Here is a 26,542-nt window from a genome sequence, read left to right as displayed (position 1 = left end):
CAATAAGAGGTGTTATTTTGATATTCAATCGTAAAAGATCAATGGTTTCGTTGCTTGTGTGGCACGTAGCGCCATTTTCTTTCAAGTAATTGTTGTCCAGATCAATACCATCTAATTCCGGCCATAAAAATTATTAATCATCTCTCGATAGCGCAATCCATTCGCCGTAACTGTTGCCCCAGCCTCATTTTCGAAAAAGTGACTCCGCCGGACCATAAACCGCACCAAACAGTCACACATTGAGGATAGAGAGGTTTTTCAACCATAACTCTTGGGTTTTTCGAACCCCAGATGCGTCAATTTTGCTTGTTGACGAAGCCACCGAGGTGGAAATGGGCCTCATCACTCAAGATGATTTGCATTTGATTCACTCAAGTGAATTTTTATAATTTCAATGCGTTGTTGAAGCGTGTATCGTTCCATTTTTATCAATGGCGTAGTTTCTACTTGTCAAATATCAAAAAATGACAGCTTCAAAAGTAACATTTACCGAAATAGCGGGCTATTCAAAATAACACCTCTTATTGGAAAATCCTGTATTATAATGGAATAAGTAGCTCCAGAAAATTATACATATAATAATAAGTACGCTTTTTGTTCTAATGTTGCCATCATTCATATATATATATAGCTATATATTTTATATTTTTTTACATTTTTACAAGAATATGTACATTTATCAAATGAATATCTTCAAATTTTTGGTAATCCGGTTAAAAACGGGATTGCAGACCGTTTCCTAATAAATTTTTAATCAATTCCTAATATATCGTAACGCGTTTTTATGCACTTGCATTTGCCTTGACAATATATAATGAAGAAATGCCAAAATATTGGGATTTTCATGAACACGTGTTCCGACATCGTATTTTACTAAAAGTTTATCAGGAAACCGATTGATTCATTCATTAAGGGTCTGCAATCCCCATTTTAACTGGATTACGAATAAGATTGAAGAGAAGAGATTCTTAATAAATTAGCAACACTCAATTTTCTACGTGTACTGTTGAGAGGTCACCATTCAAAATCTAAACCTTGCTTTAAATAGCTTTAACTATGTGTTGTGCATTTGCAGCCAAGTACATTATATCCTTCATCTTTCACTTCCGCTTTCTCCTACCCTCCCCCAGGCGCCGTTCAGATGAGAAAAGGAAATGTAAGGAATCGCGTGATTAAAAAAAAATACATTATAAAATAGTTCAACCCTGAAAACTAACGCGTGTCACGTCATCCCTGAAAATTCTCGGAAAAATTGAGAAAAAATTAGTTCCCTATTATTCGTAGGTAAGTACCCAATCTATCAAATTAGCCGGGCTCGAAAGAGGTGAACTATCGATCCAGCTAACAGCACGCGCCACGCACGCGCGTCCGGCGCTCAACACCACCACACCACGCCACGCCATGACACACCACGCCGCGTGCCACATAACCCACACAACACACCACACGCCACGCGGCACACCTGTGGAACGGAGGCAGCTGGCAGCGGGCAGTGTTACCGGGTCGACTAGACATTACACGCCAATGAAGACATGAACTTATAAACCGATATGAACAAGAACAATGAACAATATTATTTTATGACTACTACTAGAACTAAAGTCAATTTTTCCACGCTTCGTTGAATACTTTAATTTTTACATTTCATTTTATAATTTAGTTTTGTAATTTATTTTATATTTTACACTGGCATTTAGTTGCTACTGATGTTAATTAATTTCAATATTTTTGTTCCTTATAAATTACAATATGTTCGCCTTTCTTCATTACATTTATCAGAATAAGAGTAGCTGCATGAACGCGTGTTACGATATATTCTGAATGTTCTAATATTTTATCAGGAAATATCCTGCCATCACGTTATTAACAGGATTTCAATAAATCGGTAATACTCATTTTTCTCCGTGTCTTTTCTGAAAGAGAGGAGTCAAAATCAGTTTTATTTAAAACACTAGATATATGATACACCTCTACAGATTATCTGTTCAGTGCCGCACACTTATTGTCTCCCGTTTGTTATCGTTTTCGGTAAACAGTCAACATGTTTATCTGGCCCTTGTTGCTAAGCTGATGCAAAAAATAGGTATAATCAACTTGAGATTAAATCGAAGAACTTTGCCAGTATTTCTCAACCTTATGAGAGCCATGCTCCACTTCAACACTTAAGCCCCCGCATACCTATTTATAACAAGTTTCTCGTCTCTTTTTTAAGTTTTTATGTTCCAAAAAGAAAACTAATTTTTGAAGATAATATCTTAACATTTGCTTTGCCAAAATGTTAATTATATGAAATTCTATACAATAGAAAAAAATCGCAAAGTATGTTCCGAAAATTATTAAAAATATGTTTAGTTCTGTTATTTAATATGTTACAGGGATGATAAAAATCACAGTGTATTTTTAAGTGCAAATAAAACATTTGATTAGAGATTTTTGCTGTATTTCAAACGAGTCGTGTTTTATTAAATATTTTCGCATAGTTATTATCGATTTTTTTTAATATTAGCGCGCTCCCTCCAACATTCGTATTTACACATCTCCCTTTCAAACCATCTTTAAACGTTTTACTACGGGGATTTAACACTTACTTATTTAGTGTGAAAGAGCGCATCGCAAATTTCCGTGTCAAATGTCGTAAAATTATAGTTACAAAATCAATTCAGTTACAAGAAAACCTTCTGCAGAACACTTAATTAGCTGGAAAATAGAAGAAGTAATAAGAATCTTTTCGTAGGTATGTCTTCTTATACTATATTTTTGACACATTAGAAAGATACAAACTATGTATTTGCATAGTTATTATGGGGAAAGTGCATACAATAGATATGGTCAATTTTCATGAATATACCAACACATTATTTGGTAAAACGGTTCAATTTACAAATCCCTTGCACACTAAAGGAGTACTAGGTCGCGGGAGGATGGCATTCCAAGGGTTAATAATGAATAATTATTTAAGAAGAAGATAATACTAATAAATCTAAACAAAACATGAAACAGAACAGGACACAGAAAATAAAAAAAAACAACGGTCACAATTTGAAATCGAACCCAGGATCTCAAGTCCCAGTGGATCTCAAGGAACCCAGTCTTACGGGATGGTAAGTTAAATAAGTACCTAATCTCTTGTCTTACTTGATGGGAAATATTAGTTGCAAGATGATTTTGTTAATTCTAAATCTGAAATATGAGATCGACATATATGACGTTTATAACTAGGTCCCAATGGTCGACTGGTTAAGACGCTACCCCGGTAAGACAAGAGATCCTGATTTCTATTCCTAGTTGTAACCGTTTTCTTTTTTTTGTTTTTCTGTGTCTGGTTCGGTTTCATGTTACATTTAGATTTACTAGTATTATCTTCTTATGATGGATATAACTCGTGCTTAAACATTAATATCTCCCGCTGGGGCACGCGCTCCACTTTCCGAACCAAGGATCTTACCTATAAATCGCAAACAATTTGAAAAGGCAACTCTTATACCTTCTTATCTCTTTCCATGTTTTAATTTCCAATGAGTAGAAATTTCGTAAAATAAAATTGTGCAGATTTAATGACGACAGATTTCTTCCACTCAGTAGTAGTTTATGCTACTTCAGAAAAGCAGACATTCTTGTGTAGGAGTACCTAGTACTTACGATTATATGCACTGTAACTTTACATCAAAGCGGTTAAATATATATTTTTTATTGGTGCCCTTTTTTACTCATTTAAAGTACGCTCTAGCGTGTTTAAATCGCACTTTATGGAACGCGCGTTTTTTAAAGTTACCATGGCAACATAAACAAATCAACAAAATGTGAAGTCTAAGGACGGGTTGTTTCGGAGAATTTGAACAATTCATCAAATTTCAACATTCATTTTCAAGTTCTGCGAAAGATTTTTTCGAGTTCTGTTTTTATTTCAGTTTTGTCAAGCAACTAGCCTATAATGATATAATAACAGAACTTGAATAGGACTTTCACAGAACCCGTAATTGAACGTTGAAATTTGATGAATTGTTCAAATTCTCCGAAACAACCCGTCCTAAATGTCAACTTTTAACTATAAATCTGACAGGAATATTTTAAACGTCAAATAAAACATTACAAATGTTTCAAAAATTTTATTCAAAGTTTACATTCTTTTTTACATCGTTTACATTCTAATTATTTAAATGGATGTGAAAAGAGCAGTTCGTATTATTTGAAATATTAATACCTCCGTTTTTTAAACCCCTTTAATTATCCTCAACAGACATTGCAATTTCGAATGTATGGCCCACATAGTCGATGCTTTGTACTGTTCCGACATTTTCTGAAGGTAAGCAAGCACAACTCGTTCATCTACATCTACTACGTTTTGCTCCTCCATCCATGTTATGAACCTTTCATATTCTTTTTTATAAACGTCTTTGGATTTTTCAGGTATTAACCGCGATTCTGCTTTGGTATTTAAATTATGAATGTTAACTCATTTTACAACACACAATAACCAGTAAAAACTGTGATGTCAACTATTAATCTTATGTGACAGATTGCAAATTAATATTTGTGTTTTTCATTTCCATGACAACAAGATATTGTGATGTCACATCACGAATTCATTAATAGTTCTTATTTCCAAATTTTTAATAATAATATCAATATTTATGTTTTCAAAGTGTACCAATAAAAAAAAATAGCGTAAAGTATTCGTGGATAACTGGTCTTTAAAACACTTGCTTTATTTCGAGCACTCGGCCACGCCGTCGTGCTCGAAAAATCGCGCGTGTTTTAAAGACCTGTTTACCCACTTATACTTTAATATACTAATAATAGTTTCCATTCTCTATTAATATTGCGTGGAAATCGACGAAATTATTTGAAACTTTATTGGAAATGTGAAATAGAATAATATTACGACTTAAGACTTGATATATAAATATAAAAAAATTGGATCTCTAATAACCACCAATGGGATCGCTAGAAATGTAATTTGTTTCGATAATATTTTTTAATGAAATGTCGCGATACTCAGCTTTGCGGTTGCTTCGGACCTTTCCCATAATTCGTGATTCGGCTCGCGCTTTTGTTTTACTCGCGTGTTTACGCAGTACTATACTAAACTTACTTTGATTGTGGAATTTAATGAGAAATTTTTCCCACTACGTCATAAAGAGCAGCAGGCCCTCTAAATACTAATTTCTGTTGGGACTCTGAATCCTGTATCACGGGTTCAAAAAATGTCTAGTACTGATTATATGCTTTTTTTATTTATTTTGTTTCAAATTATAAAAATGGGCTGTTAAAGAAATCGATTTTTAACAATTTTAGAAGCAGCTTTGGCAAGCATTCGGTAAATACTTGAAAATAAATTAATGTAAAAAATAATATAATATTAATTTAAAATTAATATAAAATAAAGTCGCTTTCCGTGTCTGTCCGTTTGTGCGCTTAGTTCTTCTTAACTACGCAACGGATTTTGATGGAGTTTTCACAGTGATTTAGAGATTTTTTTATGGAAAGTTTATGTATATAATTCATGTAAATTATTATTTTTTTATTTATTTTTTTTATTTTAGTAATTTGTACATTTAAGTTTACAAATGACTAATTAATGTGTTACATATAAATATACTATATTTTTTCTTGCTTGATGTGGCTCCTACACAACATCTTGAACTTTCCAATTGGGGCAGACTTTAAGTTTTCCGGCAGCGCATTATAGTATTTCATCCCTTTATATAGTATATTCTATCTATTCTGAGTATTCGCCTTGTCCTTTTTTGGTAGCCTCATTTCATTGCACGTCCTTGTTTTATGTTTGTGTATGTCCTTGTTGTATACAATTTTATTTGAAAAATATTTGGGTAGCAGGTTGTTTACTATTCTATGTACAAATATCATCGTGTTCAAGGTCAATATCTGTTTCACCGTTAGCCAATTTAGTTCCTTTAAAATTTTATTTACTTTTGAATATCTATTTCGTCTGAGTATTGTTCTCATTGCCCTATTTTGGAGAATTTGAAATTTATTTTGCTCTCGGTCGTTACACAGGAAAAGGATAGTTGAGCAGTAGTTAAAATGTGGAGCAATAATAAAGTTATAAATGGTGATTGCAGTTTTTCTGGACAGTTTTTGGCGAATTCTTCCCAAAAAAAAAGATATCTTTTTACAATTTTCTTTCGAATCTATTATAACTCATAAGTATTTTATATTGGTAACATTTTCAATAATTTCACCATCAATGTTGATTTTGCTTTCACTGGATGTCTTCTTATAACCAATTACCATACATTTTGTTTTTTTGTATTTAATTTAAGCTTATTTATTTTTAGCCATATTGATACATTATCTAGTTCATTATTTAAAATATGTATTAGTTCTTCATAATTTTCTCCGATTATATATATTAGTGTATCATCGGCAAATAGTCGTACTTTGCATTTTAAAAATATTTTCACCATGTCATTGATATAGAGTATGAATAATAGTGGTCCAAGGACTGATCCCTGCGGTACTCCTAATTTATTTTCCATTGGGTTTTGAAAATTGATTATTAATTTTTGTTACCTGTATTCGGTCTTTCAAATACTCTTTTATTAATTTAGTGGCTACAGTTGAGAAACCAATTTCTTTAAGCTTTCTTATCAATATTTCTCGATCTATAGTTTCGAATGCCCCTTGAAAATCCAAGAATATTGCTAAGATAAATTTATTACTATTCATTCCTTCTTTCCATTCTTCAATGATTACATTTAACGCTGTTTCATAAGAATTATTAGATCTGAATCCCAATTGTTCTTGGTATAAAATATTGTGTTCATCTAAGTATTGCAATATTTGTTCTTTTATTATCGGTTCAAGTATCTGTTCATATTTCGGTAAGGTATTGGTCGAAATTCTTCACATTTTCTGGTATTTTTAATCTTTGGGACCGGTATAATGGTAGATAGTTTCCATGCCTGTGGAAATTTTCCCTCTTCAATTGTCTGATTAATAATATTTAATAGAGTAGATCCAATTACTGGAGAAGCATATTTTATCAAATTAATAATTGATCCATCTGAACTATTTTTTGATTTAATTTTGTTTAAAATTTTAAATAAAAATTCTGCCGTTATTTTTCTGAAGACCAATAATTCTTTGTTGAGTTGTTATTATCAATTGTGGGGTTGACAACAATGTTATGTATTAATTTGTTAATTTGAGTGATGCTTTCTATAAAATATTTTTTTTGTATTAGGCAATTCACCCTAAAAAGAGTGCTATGTGCCGTCAAAGTTAAAGGAGATGGTTATAATTTTATGGGAAATCTATACGGGAATAGGAAATCTCAAATATTGAAGTCATTCAAGTATATGAACTTGTATATAACTGAGAAAATGCGAGAATTGTTGAGAGAAAGTAAATAAGGAATACTAAGGGGAGATTGGTGGGTGATTTTTATAAGTAAACGATAAATGCCTTTGAAAGATGAATGATTTTTACAATTAAAGAAAAAATGATCAAGAGTCTCATTTTCCATGCCGCACTGGCAGAGTGGACTATCTAGGACCCGGATTTTAAACAAATGAGATGCAATGGAGCAATGACCAATTCTCATTCTCGAGATACAGGATATAAATCTTTTGGATTTTTTCTTGCCTATAAAATATTTATTTAAGCTATTAGCCATGTTTTCTTCGATTATATCTTTTGGGAAGTTTACTATTTTTATGTCGTCTTTGTGATCGCCATGTACTAATTCTTTTATGCTTTTCCAACTTTTTTTGGGATCCCCTTCCTCCGAGTTTATTTTATTTTTTATGTACCTACTCATTGTGCGTTCTTTTTATGTCTTTAGAGTATTTATTTCTCAATTTTTTGTAGTTATTCAGTAGTAAGGCGTGCTCTCTTGTAAAATGTATCTTTATCGTGTTGCATTGTGCGTAGTTCTTTTGTGAACCATTTATTATTGTTTCCTTGTGTCTTCTGTTCTGGAACTACTTCATCAATGGAATTTTTAATATTTAATATCATCTGGTCAGCTTTTTTGTTATATTCCATTTGATTTATTTAATTACAATCAATAGTCTCTAAGGTCTGAATGAAGAGTTCTTTATTGTATCTTTTGTAATTTTTAAATATACACCTTTTTTGATTCCTGATTTAATGCTGATGGCTAAAATCCAACAATGTTTTTCATGTTGGTGATTTGATATCACTTCATATGGAACTTTATTACTTAAGAGAATCATAACTCCTCCTGGATGTCTGATATGCGAGTCACAACAGATGGTATTATAATGATCAAATATAATTTCACTATCTTGGATATCTTCAGTCACATGTGTTTCACTCATCATAAGCATAAAAGGTTTCTTCTCTTCTAAAAGTATTTTGAACCCTCCATAATGTGCTATGCTGCTTTGTATGTTCAAGTTTAGTATATAATTTCATCTTTCTCGTAACTTTTGTTTATAAAAAAGAAATTCTGCTCATTTTTGCTTCTAGTTTTCTTTTATAAATTGGGCATTATATTTATAGAAAATAGAGAAAAGTGGATGTTTTTTAAAAAAAATATTTTCGAACGCTTACATTGCTGAAACCGGTAGCTAGTGCCTAAATATGGCCCGTAGGTACTTACTTAATCGCCTGTCTGAATTCTTCACACAACTAAAGATTCTAATTTAAAAAATGTCACAAAATCAAAGTAAATTTGAGTTCACTGAACGTGAATAATTTCACCTAGGTATGACAGCCGAAATTAGTATGTTTAATATACGTTTACTTCAATTCACTATAAATGAAGTAATAGTGAATTGAAGTAAACGTATATTTGCATAAAATTTTAGTGAATTAAGTAAGTACCTACGGGGCCGTATTTAGGCACTGGTAGGTACTTACCTAAGTACCTACCTACTAGTGCCTAAATAGCTCCAGAGAGGAGACCATTTTGCAGATAGTTAGTTAAGTATATTTATTGTTTTGGTGTTTAACTCGTAGAACTCCATTTAATTTTTTAAATAAATTTAAAATAAATCAAATTCAATAATGTTATAATAATTATTAAGTTCTGCAAGTATTTCTGTTATTTTTACAGTTTTTAATGTGACAGCTGTTTCGGCTTTTGAGGCCATTATCAAACTGTCACTGTAAGTTAATTACTTAACTTATATTATTAGTTACGTAATTATTAGTTAATTTCTTAACTAATAAAGTAATTAATAAATTGAACTTTATTAGTTACTAGAACGATAAAAGTCATCGTTTTAGTATCTAGTATCTGGACTACTTTCACAATTTAGCAACAGATGAATTTATTATTTGCATAAAAATGTTTTCCATTTTATGCAAATAATAAATTGAACTGTTGCAAGGTAAAAGTAGCCCCTGGGAGAGGTATGTTAATATAGTCATATGTTACATACATCATCTACAATCGTCCTCTTCCTTCACACATGTCTTGCATGAAAACGAAAAAGACAAGATACAAGTTACTAGAACGATGACGTCACATACAACCTCTCTCTGGGACTATTTTACTGCTCCATCTCCTTCCTGTTTTCATTAAAAATTATGATATTTTATATTAAGGTGCAAAGAATTAAAGTAATCTGTCCATAGGAATTATTTTGTTCCAAACTTTATACTAAATTTTCTTCACAACAAACAACATCAAACAGCTTCGACAACAATCCTTTCTTTTCATCTAACAACCCAAAACAAAAGAACTCAATTCTGTTCCATTATTCAAGTAATTTCAAATTAAAGTAGTGATGGTTAAAAAGGTAGGAACTGCCTAAAACATCACGGTAGGAATTTTGCGTAGAAAATGAGCTATTTCTCTATTAGTTTAATAATAATTGCATAATTTGCATAGCGCTGTTTTCGTGAAAAACCCTTCAAGGGTGGTAGGCTCTCGAATCAAAATAAATCTCTTTAGTACTTTTTCACGATCCACAAATCCATTACATACCTGCAGTGAAAATATTCACTGCTGAGGAATGTGGGAAAAGTCCGGTCACTCCAGTTTATGTATCCAAAATATAGGTTCTTAACCTGGATTCGATCGAACCCCAGGGGTTCGGTGAGTCAGTCTCGCGGGTTCGGCGGAGGTCAAGACACACCCCCGAATCATATGACATCTTCGCAGCTCTCAATCAGTTCAATAAACTGATGCAGGACGGTGGAGTCAACATCATCGAAGCGGAAGAACACTTGAAGGCTTTTCGAAAAAAGCTACAGTTATGGAAACGACGAACAGAGAAAGATAACTTCGCAAACTTTCCCCTGCTAGACGACTGTGTAAGAAAGATCGAATAAATAAGAGTGTATCTGGAATCGGAGACAATTCTGTACCTGCAGAACTGAAGGAAGGAATTACAACGCACTTAGATGAGCTTGCAAAGTCTCTCGACGGATACTTCCCTACAAGAGAGTCATATCCAGCAAGGGTAAGACAGCCCTTCACGTTTAATGTTGAGACAATAGATCTGATGTCAATGATGAATACCTCGAAGAAATCATTGAAATTCAGCAGAGCCAGATTCAACAGCAACTCTTCAGAACAACAAAGCTCTCAACGTTTTGGTGTCAACAAATGGTAACGTACCCTGTTATTTCTAAGAAAGCTCTGGAGATTTTCATACCGTTTGTTACAGCATATCTTTGCGAGCAATCCTTTTCAAGGATGCTGGACATAAAAACGAAGAAAAGGGACAGACTTTGTTGCGAAAATGACATGAGAGTGGCATTTGCCGAGGTAAAGCCGCGCATTTCTGAACTGGTCTCTGAAAGGCAACACTGATTTGCAGTAAATATTCATTATTATGTTTTTGTGTGAAAATCGTGTTTTAATGGTTTTGATCTTTGTTCTTGATGGTTTTGTTCTTTAAGCCGAAGCTTAGTGCCAAATGACTATTTTGATTAATCTTTATAACGAATTGATGTACATTATGAGTTTAGATAAATTGAAGGTTTTCCTATCGTTTCGCTTGAGTAGAATACAAATAAAATAAAAAATAACTCAGTAAAAAATAGAAATGTAAACTACTGAAAAAATATTTTTTCAATAGAAATGTATGAATGCATAAAAGAAAAAACTTAAAAAAATACAGTATTATAGCTAAGATTATGTGTGCCAGTTTCACTTGATTAACTTTTTACATTCTTATAAAATTATTTACAAAATAAATAAAAAAAACTAGTTTTGTACTTGAAATCGAACGTTTCTAGACTCCGTTTGTCAAGCGATTGTAATGCCTATTACCTACAATATAAGGTATACCAAGAATATACACATGTTTGGCTTGTAGTTTCCTCTTAAGGCGAAGCTTAATGCCAAATAAATCTTTATAACGAATTGGTGTACATTATGAATACAAAAATATATGCTTTAGATAAATTGAAGGTTTTTCTATCGTTGGCCTTGAGTAGAATACAAATAAAAAAATAAACTACTTAATAAAAAATAGAAAAGTAAACTACTTAAAAAAATATTTTTTCAATAGAAATGTATGAACGCATAATATGAACACCTTTTAAAAAATACCTTATTACAGCTAAGATTATCTGTGACAGTTTCACTTGATTAACTTTTTTGCTTTCTTATAAAATTATTTACAAAATAAATAAAAACCAGTTTTGTGCTTGAAATCGAATGTTTCTAGACTATGTTTGTCGATTTTAATGCCTATTACCTACAATATAAGGTATACCAAGAATACACACATTTTTTTGGCTTGTAGCTTCCTCTTAATTATTAGTGATTATAAAAGAAAAAAATATTACAATCGAATATGTGATGGGATGAAGGGAGGGAAGGGGAAGGGGTAGAAAGTAGTAACTAGTCTGTGTGTTGAGTAATATTTACAATGTAAATGTTTTTCAATTTTTACTGGAACAACTTTTCTTTCGGTAAGACAGAGACCCTGCGTTCAATCGCTAGTTGTGACCGTTAACTTTTTTTTTTTTTTTTTTCTGTGTCTTGTTCTGTTTTATGTTTCACTGATTTGTTGGCAGTATCTTCTTCTTCAATAATGTATTACATTGATGGGTATAAACATTTAAAAAATTTGTTCCAATAAAAATTGAATATTCATTTAGACTTGAGGAAAACTTGACAAAAACAAAATACATAAAAACCAGTTTTGTGCTGGAAATCGAACGTTTCTAGACTCTAGTACTACTTTCTAGTTTCTAGACTAGTTTTTCAAACGATTTTAATGCCTATTACCTACAATATAAGGTATACCAAGAATTTACACAAGTTTGGCTTGTAGCTTGGGGCCGTTCAAGTATTATGTTTTTTTTTATTATTTATATTAACTCCACACAGGAGGCCCTGAAGAAAATAATTTCCCTCAGGGCCTATGTCATCTTTGGGGATGCTGTGTGGAGGGTCTTTTTGTGGAGAGGAAGGAGTGAACATGGGTCTTGAAGAGTCCCATGTTGTAGGAGGGAGGAAACACAGAGGCCGGCAGTTCGTTCCATAGCCGAGCTGTTGAACTTAAGAACGAATCGTAGAAGCGACCCGTTCTCATGTGACAAATGTCAACCGTGTACAAATGTTGGGCGCGCATTTGGCGTGTATCCCGACTATGCACCGGTGCCGAAGGGATCAATGACGCTAGTTCCTCAGAGCATCTTCCATTGTAATACCGATAGAACAAGGACAGCATACCTACCTGACGCCTGTGCTCGAAAGATTGCAGTCCGTTTGTTAAGATTGGGGAATCTATCAAACGGACCGCCCGTTTTTGCACAGGTCAAGGGTTTTTTTCAGGTATTTAGGGGCTCCGGACCAGAGATGGCTGCCAAATTCGACAGTAGGGCGCACTTGCGATTTGTACAGTGTCAGCAGTTGTGTACTATTAAAGTATCTGCGGGCCCTGTACAGTACGCCCAGCTTCTGAGAGGCCAGCTTTACTCTGGCTTCGATGGAGCCCCCATACCTGAGCTGGTCACTTATAGTTACACCAAGCATATCAATGGAAAGCCTGTTCGGAAGATTGCTTCCGTTGAAGGAGACTAGATTATCATTTAGATCCCTTTTAGACGTAATCAGACAGGATTGGGTCTTTGAAACATTAAATTCGACGAGATTATTTTTACCCCAGGAGGAAATACTCTCGAGATAACCGTCCATTCTCTGCTTCAAAGCCCTCCGAGACGTTGAAGTTTGTGTGCCCTTTGGGGGCTTGTCAAACAAAAAGCTATCATGAACTGTACTGTCATCCGCGTAACAATGAATCGGTGCACATGTCAAAAGGTCATTGATGTGCAACAAAAACAAAGTCGGAGACAGAACCGATCCTTGTGGGACGCCAGCATTTATAGAGTGTGAGGATGAGGTGAAACCGTCAGCAACCGCCTGAATCAACCTATCCCTTAAAAAGTCAGCAATCCACTTACACAGGGATGCGGGAAGTCCGTAAGAAGGCAATTTGTTGACAAGTCCTCTGTAAGCACTATAGGGGGGTAGGGGGGTCTTTGCTTTGCTTATTTTTGATGACATGGGGGGTGGGGGGGTCGAGATAGTGATTACGTCAGCACTGCTCAGCAGTAGTTATTTTTTTTTACACATTGGCAACCCACACATTGTCTACGTTTGAAAACCGAATACATATTCGGGGATTCCCACAAATAATTAATACGTTCAGGTACTCGCTTAAAAAACAGAATACATTAACAGAAAAATGCATATAGGTACCAATTTTTACGTAAGCATGGGAGGGGGGGGGGTAAGAGCTTTGCTTTTGGTGACAAGGGGGAAGAGGGGGTAAATAATTGTAATAAATCTGCTTACGTAATACTTGAACGGCCCCCTTCCTCTTAATGGTTTTGTTCATTTTGTGCACCTCTTTATAAATATACACCTATGTTTTGAATTAAAAAAAATCATATTTTATTTTTCCAAAAGAAGGGTTCGGTGAATGCGCACATGAAACTTCCGGAGGTCAGTACCACCAACAAGGTTAAGAACCGCTGATATAGATTCTACCACCATAAATCAGTAAATAAAGACAGAAGTCAGTATTATAGACTTTCAATGGTCCAGGGTCTGAGGAATGGCTGTCACGGAGCTTTTGTCTCTCTTTCCACTTTCAAGCATTTATTGTGTTTTGGTCCTGGTGGCTTTGTCCATCCACCCAAGTATTTAACTACTGAGATGCTTTCTCTCTCATTTTATAAAAAAATTATAATTTAATGTTGCAGAAATGCAAAGATATTTTAATGGTTTTATTATATTTTCTTAAGTGTCTTTCAGGGTGATAATAAAACATGATTTTGCTCTAAATAAATGTAGCAAATTGACATATTTATTATAATGCAATTTTACACTTATTCACAGATAAAATAAATATGTTTGCACTTGACGAAACGAGAACATAGAATAATATTATAGCCTTAAAATTTAGTAGGCTGGGAACATTTTTAAAGGTTAAAATACCATAAAATAGCATAATATCCACAAGACTGACACTCAACAGGTTAGATATAAGCTTTAGGCATTTAGGGTTAAGGAGTAGAATAAATAAAACAACCAATGTCAACAACATACACGATGTATATTTTAAATCAAATAATAATTTTTCCAACATATTCTTAAAATTAAAAGGCAGGGGGGTCAATATGTACACGGTTCATTTACACAATATTGTAATAATAATAATATTATTGTAAAAGACCTAAAAGATTTAAACAAGAAAAAAGACGAAAATATCTTCCTCTATTACATAAATAATAACATTCTTCTTACGTACCAAGTAACTGAATATTTGTCATGCAAATTTTATCTCACTCGTCAGTCAATTAACATATCTACTGATTCTGCTAGCATCTTCTACTTTATCTAATTCATTTAGTTGACAGTTCCCTACCGAGCGAGTAGAGTTCGTTGGGCTTTTCCTTGGAATCAACTCAAAAACCCAAACACCTGATGAACTCCCAACGGGAACAACCATCCTTAAATCTAGGCGTTGTATCGAAACATTTGCATCTATCTTTTATAAACGTAACATTCAGGGCGCCCGCAGATGAGACTTTACTTTTATAAACGTAACATTCAGGGCGCCCGCAGATGAGAGAATTTACTTATATAAACGTAACATTCAGGGCGCCCGCAGATGAGACTTTACTTTTATAAACGTAACATTCAGGGCGCCCGCAGATGAGACTTTACTTTTATAAACGTAACATTCAGGGCGCCCGCAGATGAGAGAATTTACTTATATAAACGTAACATTCAGGGCGCCCGCAGATGAGACTTTACTTTTATAAACGTAACATTCAGGGCGCCCGCAGACGAGAGACTAAATTTTGGAATAGTTTCCATCTGTCAAAGCAACTAAAGTCTCTCATCCGCAGGCGCCCTCATTGTGGAACATTCATATTCTTTAATCAGATTGGAATTTCAAAAACATAACACCCGGATATTTTTATTTTAAGTCACACAATAATAAACTTTGCATTAATATTAATATAACAACCAGGAATTTTAAAAATTGACAGATTAAAATATTTGACTTACATTATTATGTAAAATTCATATAAGCGAGTTTAGATACATTTTATCATAAATTATTATTGTTATTGATAGGGAATTAAAATAAGTACCAAAACATTACAAATACAAATTGAAAAACAATATTCTTTCGTGTTTATTAAACTAGTTAATTAAAAGTTGAGACCAAAGTAGATTGATTATAAAAGTTTGATTTTGGCACTAGAGATTACTATAAAAGTAAAGCGGTGTTCACATACAGGCGTGTTGCAGGCGCAATAGGAGCAATCCTTATCGAGATGATACCTCTCAGGGTAGGGCCTGTTCATCTATGTAATTATTCTAGCAAGCCTTTACATATTACATGTATTATGTATTGCAATAATAATAGTTGTTGATGATATTGGTTGACTTTGATTGTATGCTAATGTGGTAATTACCTATTACAGATTGTCAATATATGCGGAAGAAAATTCATCCAAACTACGAGAGATTACAAATTTTTACAAAATTTTGTTCACTTACAAATAACTGCAATTATATTGCTTTTTTTCTTTTTTTATATTTCCACTACATATTATGTCGGTAGGAGTTTCACTAAATTAAACATTCCATGGGCAAAAAGTCAGAAGATATATTATTAAGAATGTAAATATGTATGAAGATTGGGGCGTTTTAGTAAAATGCCGGTGATTATGTATTGGTTCGGTAAACCAAAAACATAGTTTTAACATTAGATATAACCTAATGTTATTTGAATAGAATAAATACAAATTATAAACTATTGTATAATAATAAATAATAATAACAGATTCTTTTTCTATTTATTTTCAACACTTCTATTCAAGCTGGTCCCGCCCAAAATCCAAACATAATTTTATTTTAACAGAGTTGGTACCAACTCAAATAAATTGTGCGGTTAAATCTTGGGCTAATCTGCATTACATTCTGAACAATTTAATAAAAATACAATATTGAAAGGGATACTTGAAAGATATAGAATTCCAAGAAAGTACATGAACCAGCGGTATGCGCAGGAATAATTCTGCAGAGTAAAGTTTAGCCGAAAGACAGGAAACAGACCTGCCACCTGCCAAAGGTTTAGACAATTTCTAACAAAAGGTGTTCAAACATTTCTGAGAAAAAAATTGGTCCGACCCCTAAAATAAAATAAAAAAAGGCAAAAAAAAACAAATAAATAAATATTATGGAATAAAATAATATTAAAGATGACGGAAAGCATTCAATGATAAACCATACAATGATTTATAAAAATGTAATGCAAGGTTTTGCAAAGTAACAAATGTCATCCGTGAGTATTTAAACATTATAAGAAATAATTAAAATAATAATTTGGCAAACTGGAAATTATCACAAATCGAAAGCTGGTTGGTTATAAGAAATCAATTTGAAACATCGCATCAATTATAATAAATATATGAATGTTGTTACATTTGAGTGGATAAATGCAGTTTTGAAACTGACAATAGGAGAGGAGACTGAGTATACTAGAGATTGAGTATTTAGCGAAGGTAAATGCGTAGAATAGTGATGTAGTCTCTGAGGGGGGCGAGTAAAGAGGAGAGGATGCTGGATGCTGGATGGCAACGAGGGATGGGGCCACCGTAATAACTTTTTGTTTGTTTCTCTATTAACATTGGAATGTCTCGATGGGTGAATGGAGCCGACCTAGCGTAGCAGACAGTAGATGCTTATAAACACAGACTGGGAACATTACTCCCCTCCACTCCAATCACTGCGTTGGTATTATTATTATGTTAAATAATCTTCCTATATATCTTGGTCAATTGGGAGGAATGCAGCAACAAAAATCTTCCAGTTAATTAAACAATCATTTCCCTTTAAACAATTACAAGGATCCACGCTTTCCATGGAACGCGTCACCCGTGTTTCTAAACTGTTATATATTTAATAAATATAATTAATAATATGTTTAAATAAGAATTTAGTTACATTTTGGCTAAAATTATATTAATATATCACACGCACTCATAAAATTCTGAATGGAAAACTGGTGGCAAAATCTTACAAACTAATTGTTCATCATCGGACGATGGATCACTTTCAACAGGTTCGTAACAGACAATTACAGTATGTATGTATGTATTGTAATTGTATCAAGCACGCATACTACAAATATGTGTCAAGCTCAACGTGGTTTAGTTGCTTTACTTAACTTTACTGATTAGTGGTCACCAAGTTACTTAAACTAATGATATTGGAAGCATTTCGTTATTTCTTTATACTAATGGCAATACAGTTAAGTACACACACAGAGGGAGAATCTTAGTATTCCATTCGGATACAATCATATTGTACGCTAATTCAATTCGTCATTATTGGCCTTTCTCTTCCTGTCAAAATGTTTAAAGTCCCGAGCACGGGTTCACTCACTACTGCGGCCTGTTCAGTGTTCACTTGTCCGTAACACCGATCTTCATACGACTATCCATTATAAAAGCTAATGATTTCTGTTTACATGTCTACGGGCAATCCCACAATGTATAGAGAACTCAGCACCATTTTAACTCTTAACTATTCAAATCACAATTATTATTTTTTCATGTCTGTCATAATACACAGTCCCACTATTTATACCAAGATAGGTGTGGGGGCGGGCGGGGCGTGGGGGCGGACTTGTAGGCCAGGCGCGGGGGCCCTCCCAGAAGGGGGTCGCACTGCTGACTGCCCTGAGACATCATGCTGTCCAGCCACTCATCCAGCTCCATCACCTCGCTACCCCCGGGATTTTGGTTCTGAACGGAGCAATCGTTCTGACCAAAGTCCATGGAATCCAAGCCCTCCAGATCCAGCCCGAGTTCCTTGAGATCCAAACCGTCGTGGGTATCCTCCCCGAGCAATTGTTCCAAATTAAACTCCTCGTCCATGTGTTGGTTTTCTTTGCTGTTCAGTTCGTCGTGTCCCATTGTGTGTGGCATCGAGTCTTCCGATATGATTTCCGACTTGAAAATGTTACTATCTCCATCGTCACCTAAAAATCTACTAGATACGGAATCAAAAGTGTTCATATGATTGCTAGAATCGTGAGACATGTCTTCATCTTTAACGTGAGTCATGTGACAATTGTTCAATCCGGGTAAATGTCTAAAGTCACTATGGTTACCCATCAGAGAATCACTCAAACTATTTTGATGGACTGAATCCATGCTATTGGCGTTGATGAATTCGTCCAGAACACTGTTTTCGTTGATATGTTCATGGGGGCTATTCTGGTGTTGGTTGAGCATTAGGTTATTTTGATTGAGGAAGTTTTTGTGGGAATCACTTTCATTTAGGAGATCACTTTGCATGTCACTATGGCTGAGACTGATTTCACTGTGCGAACTATTTTGATTTAAGAATTCATTGTGTAAATTAGAATGATCTATCATATTTGAATGCATCTGATTGTGATTAATCAAATCGTGCAAGTTGTCGTGGATGTTGCTTCTGTTCAAGATATCATTTTGGCTCTCATCGTGTAGGAGACTGTCAGAGTTCAAACTGTTTTCACTGTTCAAGAAGTCGGTGTTCTGGTTGAGAGCATCCTGGGAGGTCTGGTGCGGGATCTGGGCCGCAGAGGCTGGCAGCTCCCCATTCTTTATCAGGATCTCAAGCACATCGTCCACTGTCTGGCTCTTGATGGTCGGAGCCGGGGACTGGCTGGGGGGAGGCAATGGAGGCGGGGGTGGAGGAGGGGGTGCTTTATTTCTCGTGGCTTCTTCATACTGAGGAGGGGGGTTTGAAGGCAAAATTGTAATTGGAACTACTTTGACCCCGTTTAGCACAAGGCCTACGTTCTTTTTTCCATTGATACCATTCAATCCATTAAGACCGTTTAGACCGTTGATTCCTTCTTTGATAGTGAATTGCATCTTCAGACCTTCCCCTCCTGCCTGGGTAGTGATAAGCTGGAGTAGATGGTCGGAGCCGGGCTTGGGGGAGAGAACGTAGCGGGGAGGTTCCACCGCCTGCAGCGTGGGGGCAGGGGCGAGCGCAGGAGGCTGTGGAGGAGGAAGAGAAGGTCCGGGACTGTGTCTCCGCTGGAACTCTCTGTGCTCCTGTTGCCTTTTCTCCGCGGCCGCATTCCCTTGCCCCTGTAAGGCCTGCAGGGCCTGCAGCTGTTGGATATGTAAGGCCAGTTGATGGGACTGTATCTTGGCCTGAAGATGGTGCAGAGCGAGCTTCCTGTTGTGGCCGGCGTCCTGCGGCGAGGGTTCCTGTCGGGTGCTTGGGGCCTGCGCCCGGATCTGTTGCAATTGTAGTTGGGACTTGTGTAACTCTCTTTGCAGCTCTTCTATTTTCCTCTGCTGTTCTCTCACAATATCTTCCCCAGTTTGCTGCACCGGCTGAGGAGTGGGCGGCTGTGACTCCACATCCATGGCTTCATTCTGACTTTCGGGAGAAGTGACCGGCGACTGCATGATATGGTTTAAACTCTCCACACTAGAAGTGAGTTTGTCTTGTGATTCTTCGGAGGGAGGTGCCATGAAGTCAGAGAGGTACGGCCGGAGGCGATCTATAAGAATAGGCTTGGCGCCGGACACTGGAAGGTTTCTTCTTTTTAGTTCTTCCTTCAAGTCAGACACCTTCATCTCTTCCAGGCGACTACCAGTCGGTGGTGGGGGAGGAGGTGTTGGAATCTGCAATAATAAAAAACAAAATAATATTACAGATTCTGAAACTGACAGAAATAGTACATTTTATTTATGTGCTTGTATCTCCTTCTAGAGTTTGTATTAATTTTATACTTTCTGTTGTCATTTTATGATCAAATGCCACAGTTAATTGTTATTCTGTTACATGAATTATGGTGTATGGTATATTTATACCGCTGATATTCAATAAATAAATAAATAATTAGAAGTACAAACCTGATGAGGGTGCACCGACGAAGTGGAGGATTCGGGCGAATCTGGCGCCATGCTGGGAGCCGGTGAAGGTATCATGTGTGGGGTGTGTGAGCTCAGCTTCTGTGGCGACGGCAAGATCAGCTGAGGATACTTGTGCTGCCACTCTAACTGCCACTGAAGAAACAGTTGTTGCTGCCTCAAGAGAAGCTCGTACGACGTCTCAGCCGCAGCTGAAGAAACTCCTTGCGAGGAGGAAGACTTGTGGGCGTTAGGCGGGCCCTTGTATTCATGGAACTTGATGGTTCGCGCTTTGGGCGCAGCCTTTAGTTTGGACTTCTTTCGATTCTTATCTTTTCCCGGTGCATCTGACCGCTGTATCTGAGAGTGGCTCACATGCAGGGGAGAAGGCATAGGCCTCGGGGTGATGGGGGCGGGAGGGGAGGCGGCCGAACTCAGAGGCGAGAGGGTGGAGGTGGATGAGGTAATACTAACTGGACTAGGAGCTAGAGGGAGGAGGGTGCTCTGGCAGAGATCAGCCAGGGAGATGGTGGGCGGGGGAAGAACTGCGTGGAAGTGCACAGGTGTTGAAGTCACCACCAATGTAGTAGCTGGGGGGGGACTTAGAGCGATCTGAAGCGGTGGGGATCCATCTTCCACAGGACTATCTTCCTCTACAGTTTGATAACTACTGGGGTGCTCGGGTCGCCGGAGAGATCCCTCGCAAGTGGCCTTGAAGGGAACCAGCCCTTCCTTGACGGCCCTCTCGATCGGTTCATCCGTGTGAAGGATATTCTTCTGTATTAATTCTAACGGCCCGGGTCTGTGGGACAACTGGTCGTTGAGCTGATCAGCGAGTCTCGCCTTCTTCAGCATGCGCTGCTTCTCTGCCAAGCTGGGGTCTACGTGACCTTCCTGGAATTACAAAAAGTACAAATAAATAACCAATTAGTAGTAAGTAATCACTAATAAATACATTGAATAATAAGAAATTGTTTTATTTCATGTCTTGGACTAGTGCAGAAATGATTACATCATACTATCATACCCAACTCTTCATGGTTAGTGGAAAATATGAAAAGTGAGGGGGACCATTTGGACTGTACCGACCTTCAAATAACTGTGCATTTTGATTTGTTTGGTCAGCACAAGATTAGGATTCAGGTCAAAGTATTTGTTTTTAAAAAACACCACCATAACATTAAGGGGCCAAAGACCAAGAGATCTCACTGCTGCGGAAAGACTTAAAGAGCACTAAAAATATGGATTATCTGTATCCAGAATGTGCCACCTAGTCTTTCCACCATAGAGAAAAAAAATCGTGTAAATTGTAACTATAGTTCAGTTAGCTGTAAAAAAGTGCATGTACTTAATTTTAGTACCATACTATGGTTTCCAAAACAACATCATTGGCTCCATTTTACATTTAACATTTTGTAGGCTTTATGTAACCGTCATTCACAAAATTAGACTGTGCAATTGAAATAAAGGTAGTTTTATACTTCGTATGCATACGCGAACCGAACTTCCAAATGGAATCTCAACATATGGGAAAGGAACGAAGCAACCGCAAATGGCGCAACATGCCGCTTGTAAGTTGCTTAGTTTCTTTCGCGTAATTCATGGCTCAGTTCGCGTTTCGGTTTGCAAATGTATATGTACCATTACACAAAGAAAATATTTAAAAAACAATAAGTGCAGTAGAATCTCACTAATATGGAACTTTAAAAAACCTAATTATTAGGGACTACAGAAACATATGAAAAATCAGAAAATAGAAATGTAAGTTCCCCACATTAAGTTAATATTTAATAAGTCAAGTTATATGGTTAGTCACAGAGCACTTTTGTTTACACTTTTATAATACCATTATAACCACGCACAGGCTTTGCCTTTGTGAGATTTTTTTGTTACTTTACCATTTTTATTTTTATAACTGTTCTAACGACATGTATCAAAAACTTTAAATAAAAAGTTATATAAAAAATAATGGTGTACAAATATGTAAAAAAATTAAATAAGGAAGGAAGGTAGGCAAAACAAAATAAAAACAACATACAATAAAGTTTGGGTCGAGTGAAGTCAAGTGAAAACAAGAGATTAGAAAAAAGTTGTGGGGGGTATCGCTAAATATATATTCGACCGGTCGGTGGCCGAGTTGACATCGCGCTTGGGTCTCACCTAGGCGTAGCGTGTTCAATTCCTCGGCTGGCTAAGTCCTCCATCACAACACAAGCAACATTTTCCGCTTTCTGTGGTGGTAGTAGGAGATTTTCAAATATTGTCAGGTTATTCGTAACCCGGGAATGTTTGTCTTTCTTTTTTTTTTTTTTTTTTTTTAAATATGTCCGAAATCTTGTCATTACAGAGATTGTTATACAGTGGACACATTCTCATCGCACTCAAACGCTGTTTCATCAACGATTCTGTCTGATTCACGTAATGCTGCATTACAGAAGGTGCCGGACCGCTGAAGTGCCCAATTAGTGAGGTTCTACTACATATTAAATATTTTAAATAAGTAATGAAAAAAAAATTGGTATGAAAGTAAAGTCTCTCAAGTGTGTAAGATATAAGATATAAATAATAATTTGGATGCAATAACAGTACTTTACAAACCTGGTGCTCCAGGATGTGCCTCCGCTCCAACTCCTGACGGTCCGGCCTCTTCTGGATCTTGGCCTTCAGCAGGTCACCCGTCTTGGCGCGCTCCAGTTGCTTCCTCTGCTCGTGGAAAGCTGGCGGAGTCTTCAGAGCTGGAAGACCACAACAAGCATTATTAGTAAAACAACAAGAGAGAAGAATTTGGAAAGGAAGAACCATCAATTATTTGTTGTGAAAGCTCGGTCATTCTGGCTCTCTTTGTATGACGATTTATCAAATGACATACATGTAAGTCGAAACAGTAGTAATGAAAAATATTAAATAAAAAAAAATATTTTTACTAAAAATGCATTAAGATTTTTAAGTGCATTGTCAACATTTCGGGATAATATAACGTTCCACAAAAAACTGAAAAAAAAAAAAAAAAAATCTTTCTAAAATGAAACGCAACGAATGATGAATACAAAAGAGCATTCTCATAAAAAATAAAAATAATATCAGCTCAAATTGAGGATTAAAGCTTCCTTCCCAGGGACCGAAGTCAACCTCGCTACCGACATTGCCAGATGCCGAGCGGGTAGACCGATTTCAGATAGTGCGTATTTGTCAGCGTGTGTGTTACGTGATTGACAGCAAAAGTTGATTGTCAGCATTGTCATCGATAATGAGTCTATCTGTCGAATTTCAGCTTGATCGAATGTCAGTAAGTGGATTAATTTCCGCTTCCAGGATTTGCATTCATTCATTACCGAAAACAACAAAGTGAAATTCAAATAGAAGTATTCAAAAAGTTTTTTTTTTTTTTGAATAAAGCTAAATAATGAGCTAATTTCGAACATTAAAAGTTAGTTACTTCTATGTCCTTTAACACGTTCAATGAATGTTAAAATTACATTGTAATCTGCTTCCAACCACAAAACATAACATACATCATCTTGGGAGGCGGGTATGGGTACCGCCGCCCCGGTGATCATTTATTGGATAGCCAACACCCCTGCCATAGATTACCCAACGCGGATTCGCAACGTTTAATTTATCAGGGGTGTCCGGATTAATGGGGTGAAGTTTGTTTAGCGGAGAATGCGTTTCCCCACCCACTGCATGGTGGGCCGAATCGGTTGAGACTTGTTGAGTGAGACATTTGACCTCTCGCCTTACACCGCAGTGGTAACACTGTGTTAGTCCGTCACTCTTGGACAAATTGTCCCCCAAATTCCTACACACCCCTTATACTTTTTTGCTTCCCAGAACTTTCTCTCCTGCCTTTCCATAAAAAGACCCTCCACATAGCATCCCAAAAGATGAAGTAGGCCTTGAGACAATTTCTTCCCTCAGTGCCTCCTGTGTGGAGCTAATGTAAAAAAGATAAAGCCCGAAAAACTTTAAAAAAAAATCAATATAAGAAAATGGAAAAATTTTGTTGAAAGATAAATTTATGTGTCTTAAATTCGTGTACTGTAGGACAATAGTTTTAACGTTCAGACAAATAATACTACATAGATGCTACAGGTTCTTTAAGACTTCTTGTTCTTATTTTGAATAGCATGAAGAGCTAATAATTCAAGAGTAAGTACGGAATTGGCCATTCCGAATAGAGTAAATAGTTGGCTCACGAAAAGTTGCAACAAGTTATGATAGCGAGCTAAAAGAGATGTTTTTACGACTTTCTCAGTCCCACACGGCCGCCGCTCGTTGCGGAGCCGAGAGCAACGATTTGCCTGTGCAACCCGTACAGGAAAAAGTGCACATTCCTGCGAGCACGAAACGGGGTAAAAATAGCGCGAGCATTTCGTAATTGTGCGGTAATACAATGTAACAAAACAATCATTTCGCGGGCGTCTAGATTTGTGCACACTTGTCAAAATACCGCCATTGCCCGCTATTATTCTAGGCGGAAAATATCATTTCTGTGGCGATACAGGGTGTGTTCAAAAATTATAATAACAGCTGTATTTTTTTACGATGCACTCGCGGCTTTACTTCGCCGGAATTTTCACAATCGCTGCTGACTCCCTTTTATTTCGTGAATAATATACAAGTCTAATTGAAATTTCAGGAAAAGATACTAGATAGGAAGCCTACTCTGTATCTTTGAGGTTAACAAACCAGTAAGTTCGTGGTTTAACCATTCCTTTCCGGTGCTGTCAACTGAGTGAACATCGTCTCTAATTCCTAAAATATCTATGTAAATATACTAACACAGAGATCATATTTTAGGTATTCCTCCGCAATACATTTAGCACAATACTTCAAAGGGCAATGGGGGTGGTTTTTCGAAATCTAATGTAGACATTGACCTCCATCTTGGGCAAAATTTCATCAATCTATATATTTGTATTTTTAATAAAACTGTATATTTGTATTTTTAATAAAACTGTATATTTGTATAAAAAAACAAAGCTACGTCGCCCGCCACAGACACTTTCTTTATAATATTGTTATATCTGCCTTTACTATGCAAACTTCGGTGTTGGGAACTATTTGAAATTAGTAAAAGGTTCTTCTAATAATTGTGTTTGTTTAAGTTAGAATAAAAGGTCTGGATTAAGCTACACTGTTCATTACCCGAGGGTAGGTGATTCTCTGGCTCCCGAGGAGCTTGCTCTCTGACAATATAATCTCACAAGTACCTGTTACACCCTAGCGACCTCTGACGGACTCTGGAGTAAGCTTAATGACTAGCGCCATCTATAGATTAAATACTCAACCTTATTACCATACATCACAAATATCTACAATAGTATATAGATAGAAGGAACATAGATAGATGACCTATACATTCCAGACGGATAAAGCTGTCCAAATTTCACCACGCCAAGCCAATAGATATCTATAACTTTCCTGCGACCAGGGGCGTACAAAACGTATTTTGACCCAATCCAGTAGCTGGAGATGCTGTTGTCGTATTATCGGCATCTTGATTGACAAGTCCCAGCACAGAAACTCGCACTGGGGTCTAGGAAGCTGCCAAAGCATGCTGCAACCCAGAAAAGCGTATTTTGACCCATTCCAATTGCTCCGAGACACTTTTGTCATGTTAGCGACATCTTCATTGACAAGCCCCTCGACGCAGTAGCACAGCCAGTAGCGCCGAGAAAGCTGCCGTGCGCCGCCGCAGACCGGACTGACAGATGTCTTTGGCCGCGGAGTTTTGGCAAGTAGAGGATTTTTTTACCACCGCCCGCCGCTGTATGCTGGTGGCCATTGCCAACTATCGACTGACGATGACAGAAGAATGGCCACGAAAGCATTTAGTGGAAAATTGCCCTGGCAGAGAAGTGCGTACTATGCCCATTGTTACCATTTTGGATGTTCAAAAAAAAAACAGAATTTTAACTCAAAAGTCTAAATTGATTTTCAAATTATTGGTGACAATTAAAACAGTACTTAAACACTATTAAAATGTACGTGAGAACAATAATCACAAAACTGCACCTTAAAAGATGATTCCATTTTATTTTTTACCTCATTGATTTTCAATAACAACGTGACGAAGTTGTGTTAGCTTACACAAGTGAGCATTGCTAATTTATTATTGGTAAACGGGATTGCAGGCCGCTTCCTGATAAACTTTTAGTAAATTTCTAATATATCAGAACACGTGTTCATGCACCTG

At 36.2% G+C, this 26,542-nt stretch overlaps 1 protein-coding gene across 2 annotated transcripts in view; it reads right to left on the bottom strand.

Annotated features, from left to right (window-relative positions):
* Nucleotides 1-14,497: 14,497 nt before the first annotated feature.
* Nucleotides 14,498-26,542, bottom strand: part of Mrtf (Myocardin-related transcription factor) — a 161,742-nt gene continuing 149,697 nt past the window's right edge. Inside the window, exons 4-6 of one of the 2 annotated variants that reach the window (XM_089633450.1) lie at nt 22,933-23,078; nt 20,347-21,237; nt 14,498-20,115 (exon numbers count right to left, since the gene is read on the bottom strand). In XM_089633450.1, coding sequence (XP_089489576.1) covers nt 18,061-20,115; nt 20,347-21,237; nt 22,933-23,078 — 3,092 coding nt within the window. In that variant the 3' untranslated portion in view covers nt 14,498-18,060. The remainder of the gene's footprint in view (nt 20,116-20,346; nt 21,238-22,932; nt 23,079-26,542) is intronic. The other variant, XM_089633449.1, reaches the window with a different exon arrangement.

This window comes from Hesperophylax consimilis, chromosome 7, assembly GCF_061612785.1.
Source record: "Hesperophylax consimilis isolate HC1 chromosome 7, BYU_Hcon_1.0, whole genome shotgun sequence".
Classification (NCBI taxonomy): Eukaryota; Metazoa; Arthropoda; class Insecta; order Trichoptera; family Limnephilidae; genus Hesperophylax; species Hesperophylax consimilis.
This window is presented reverse-complemented; position numbering and strand designations above follow the sequence as displayed.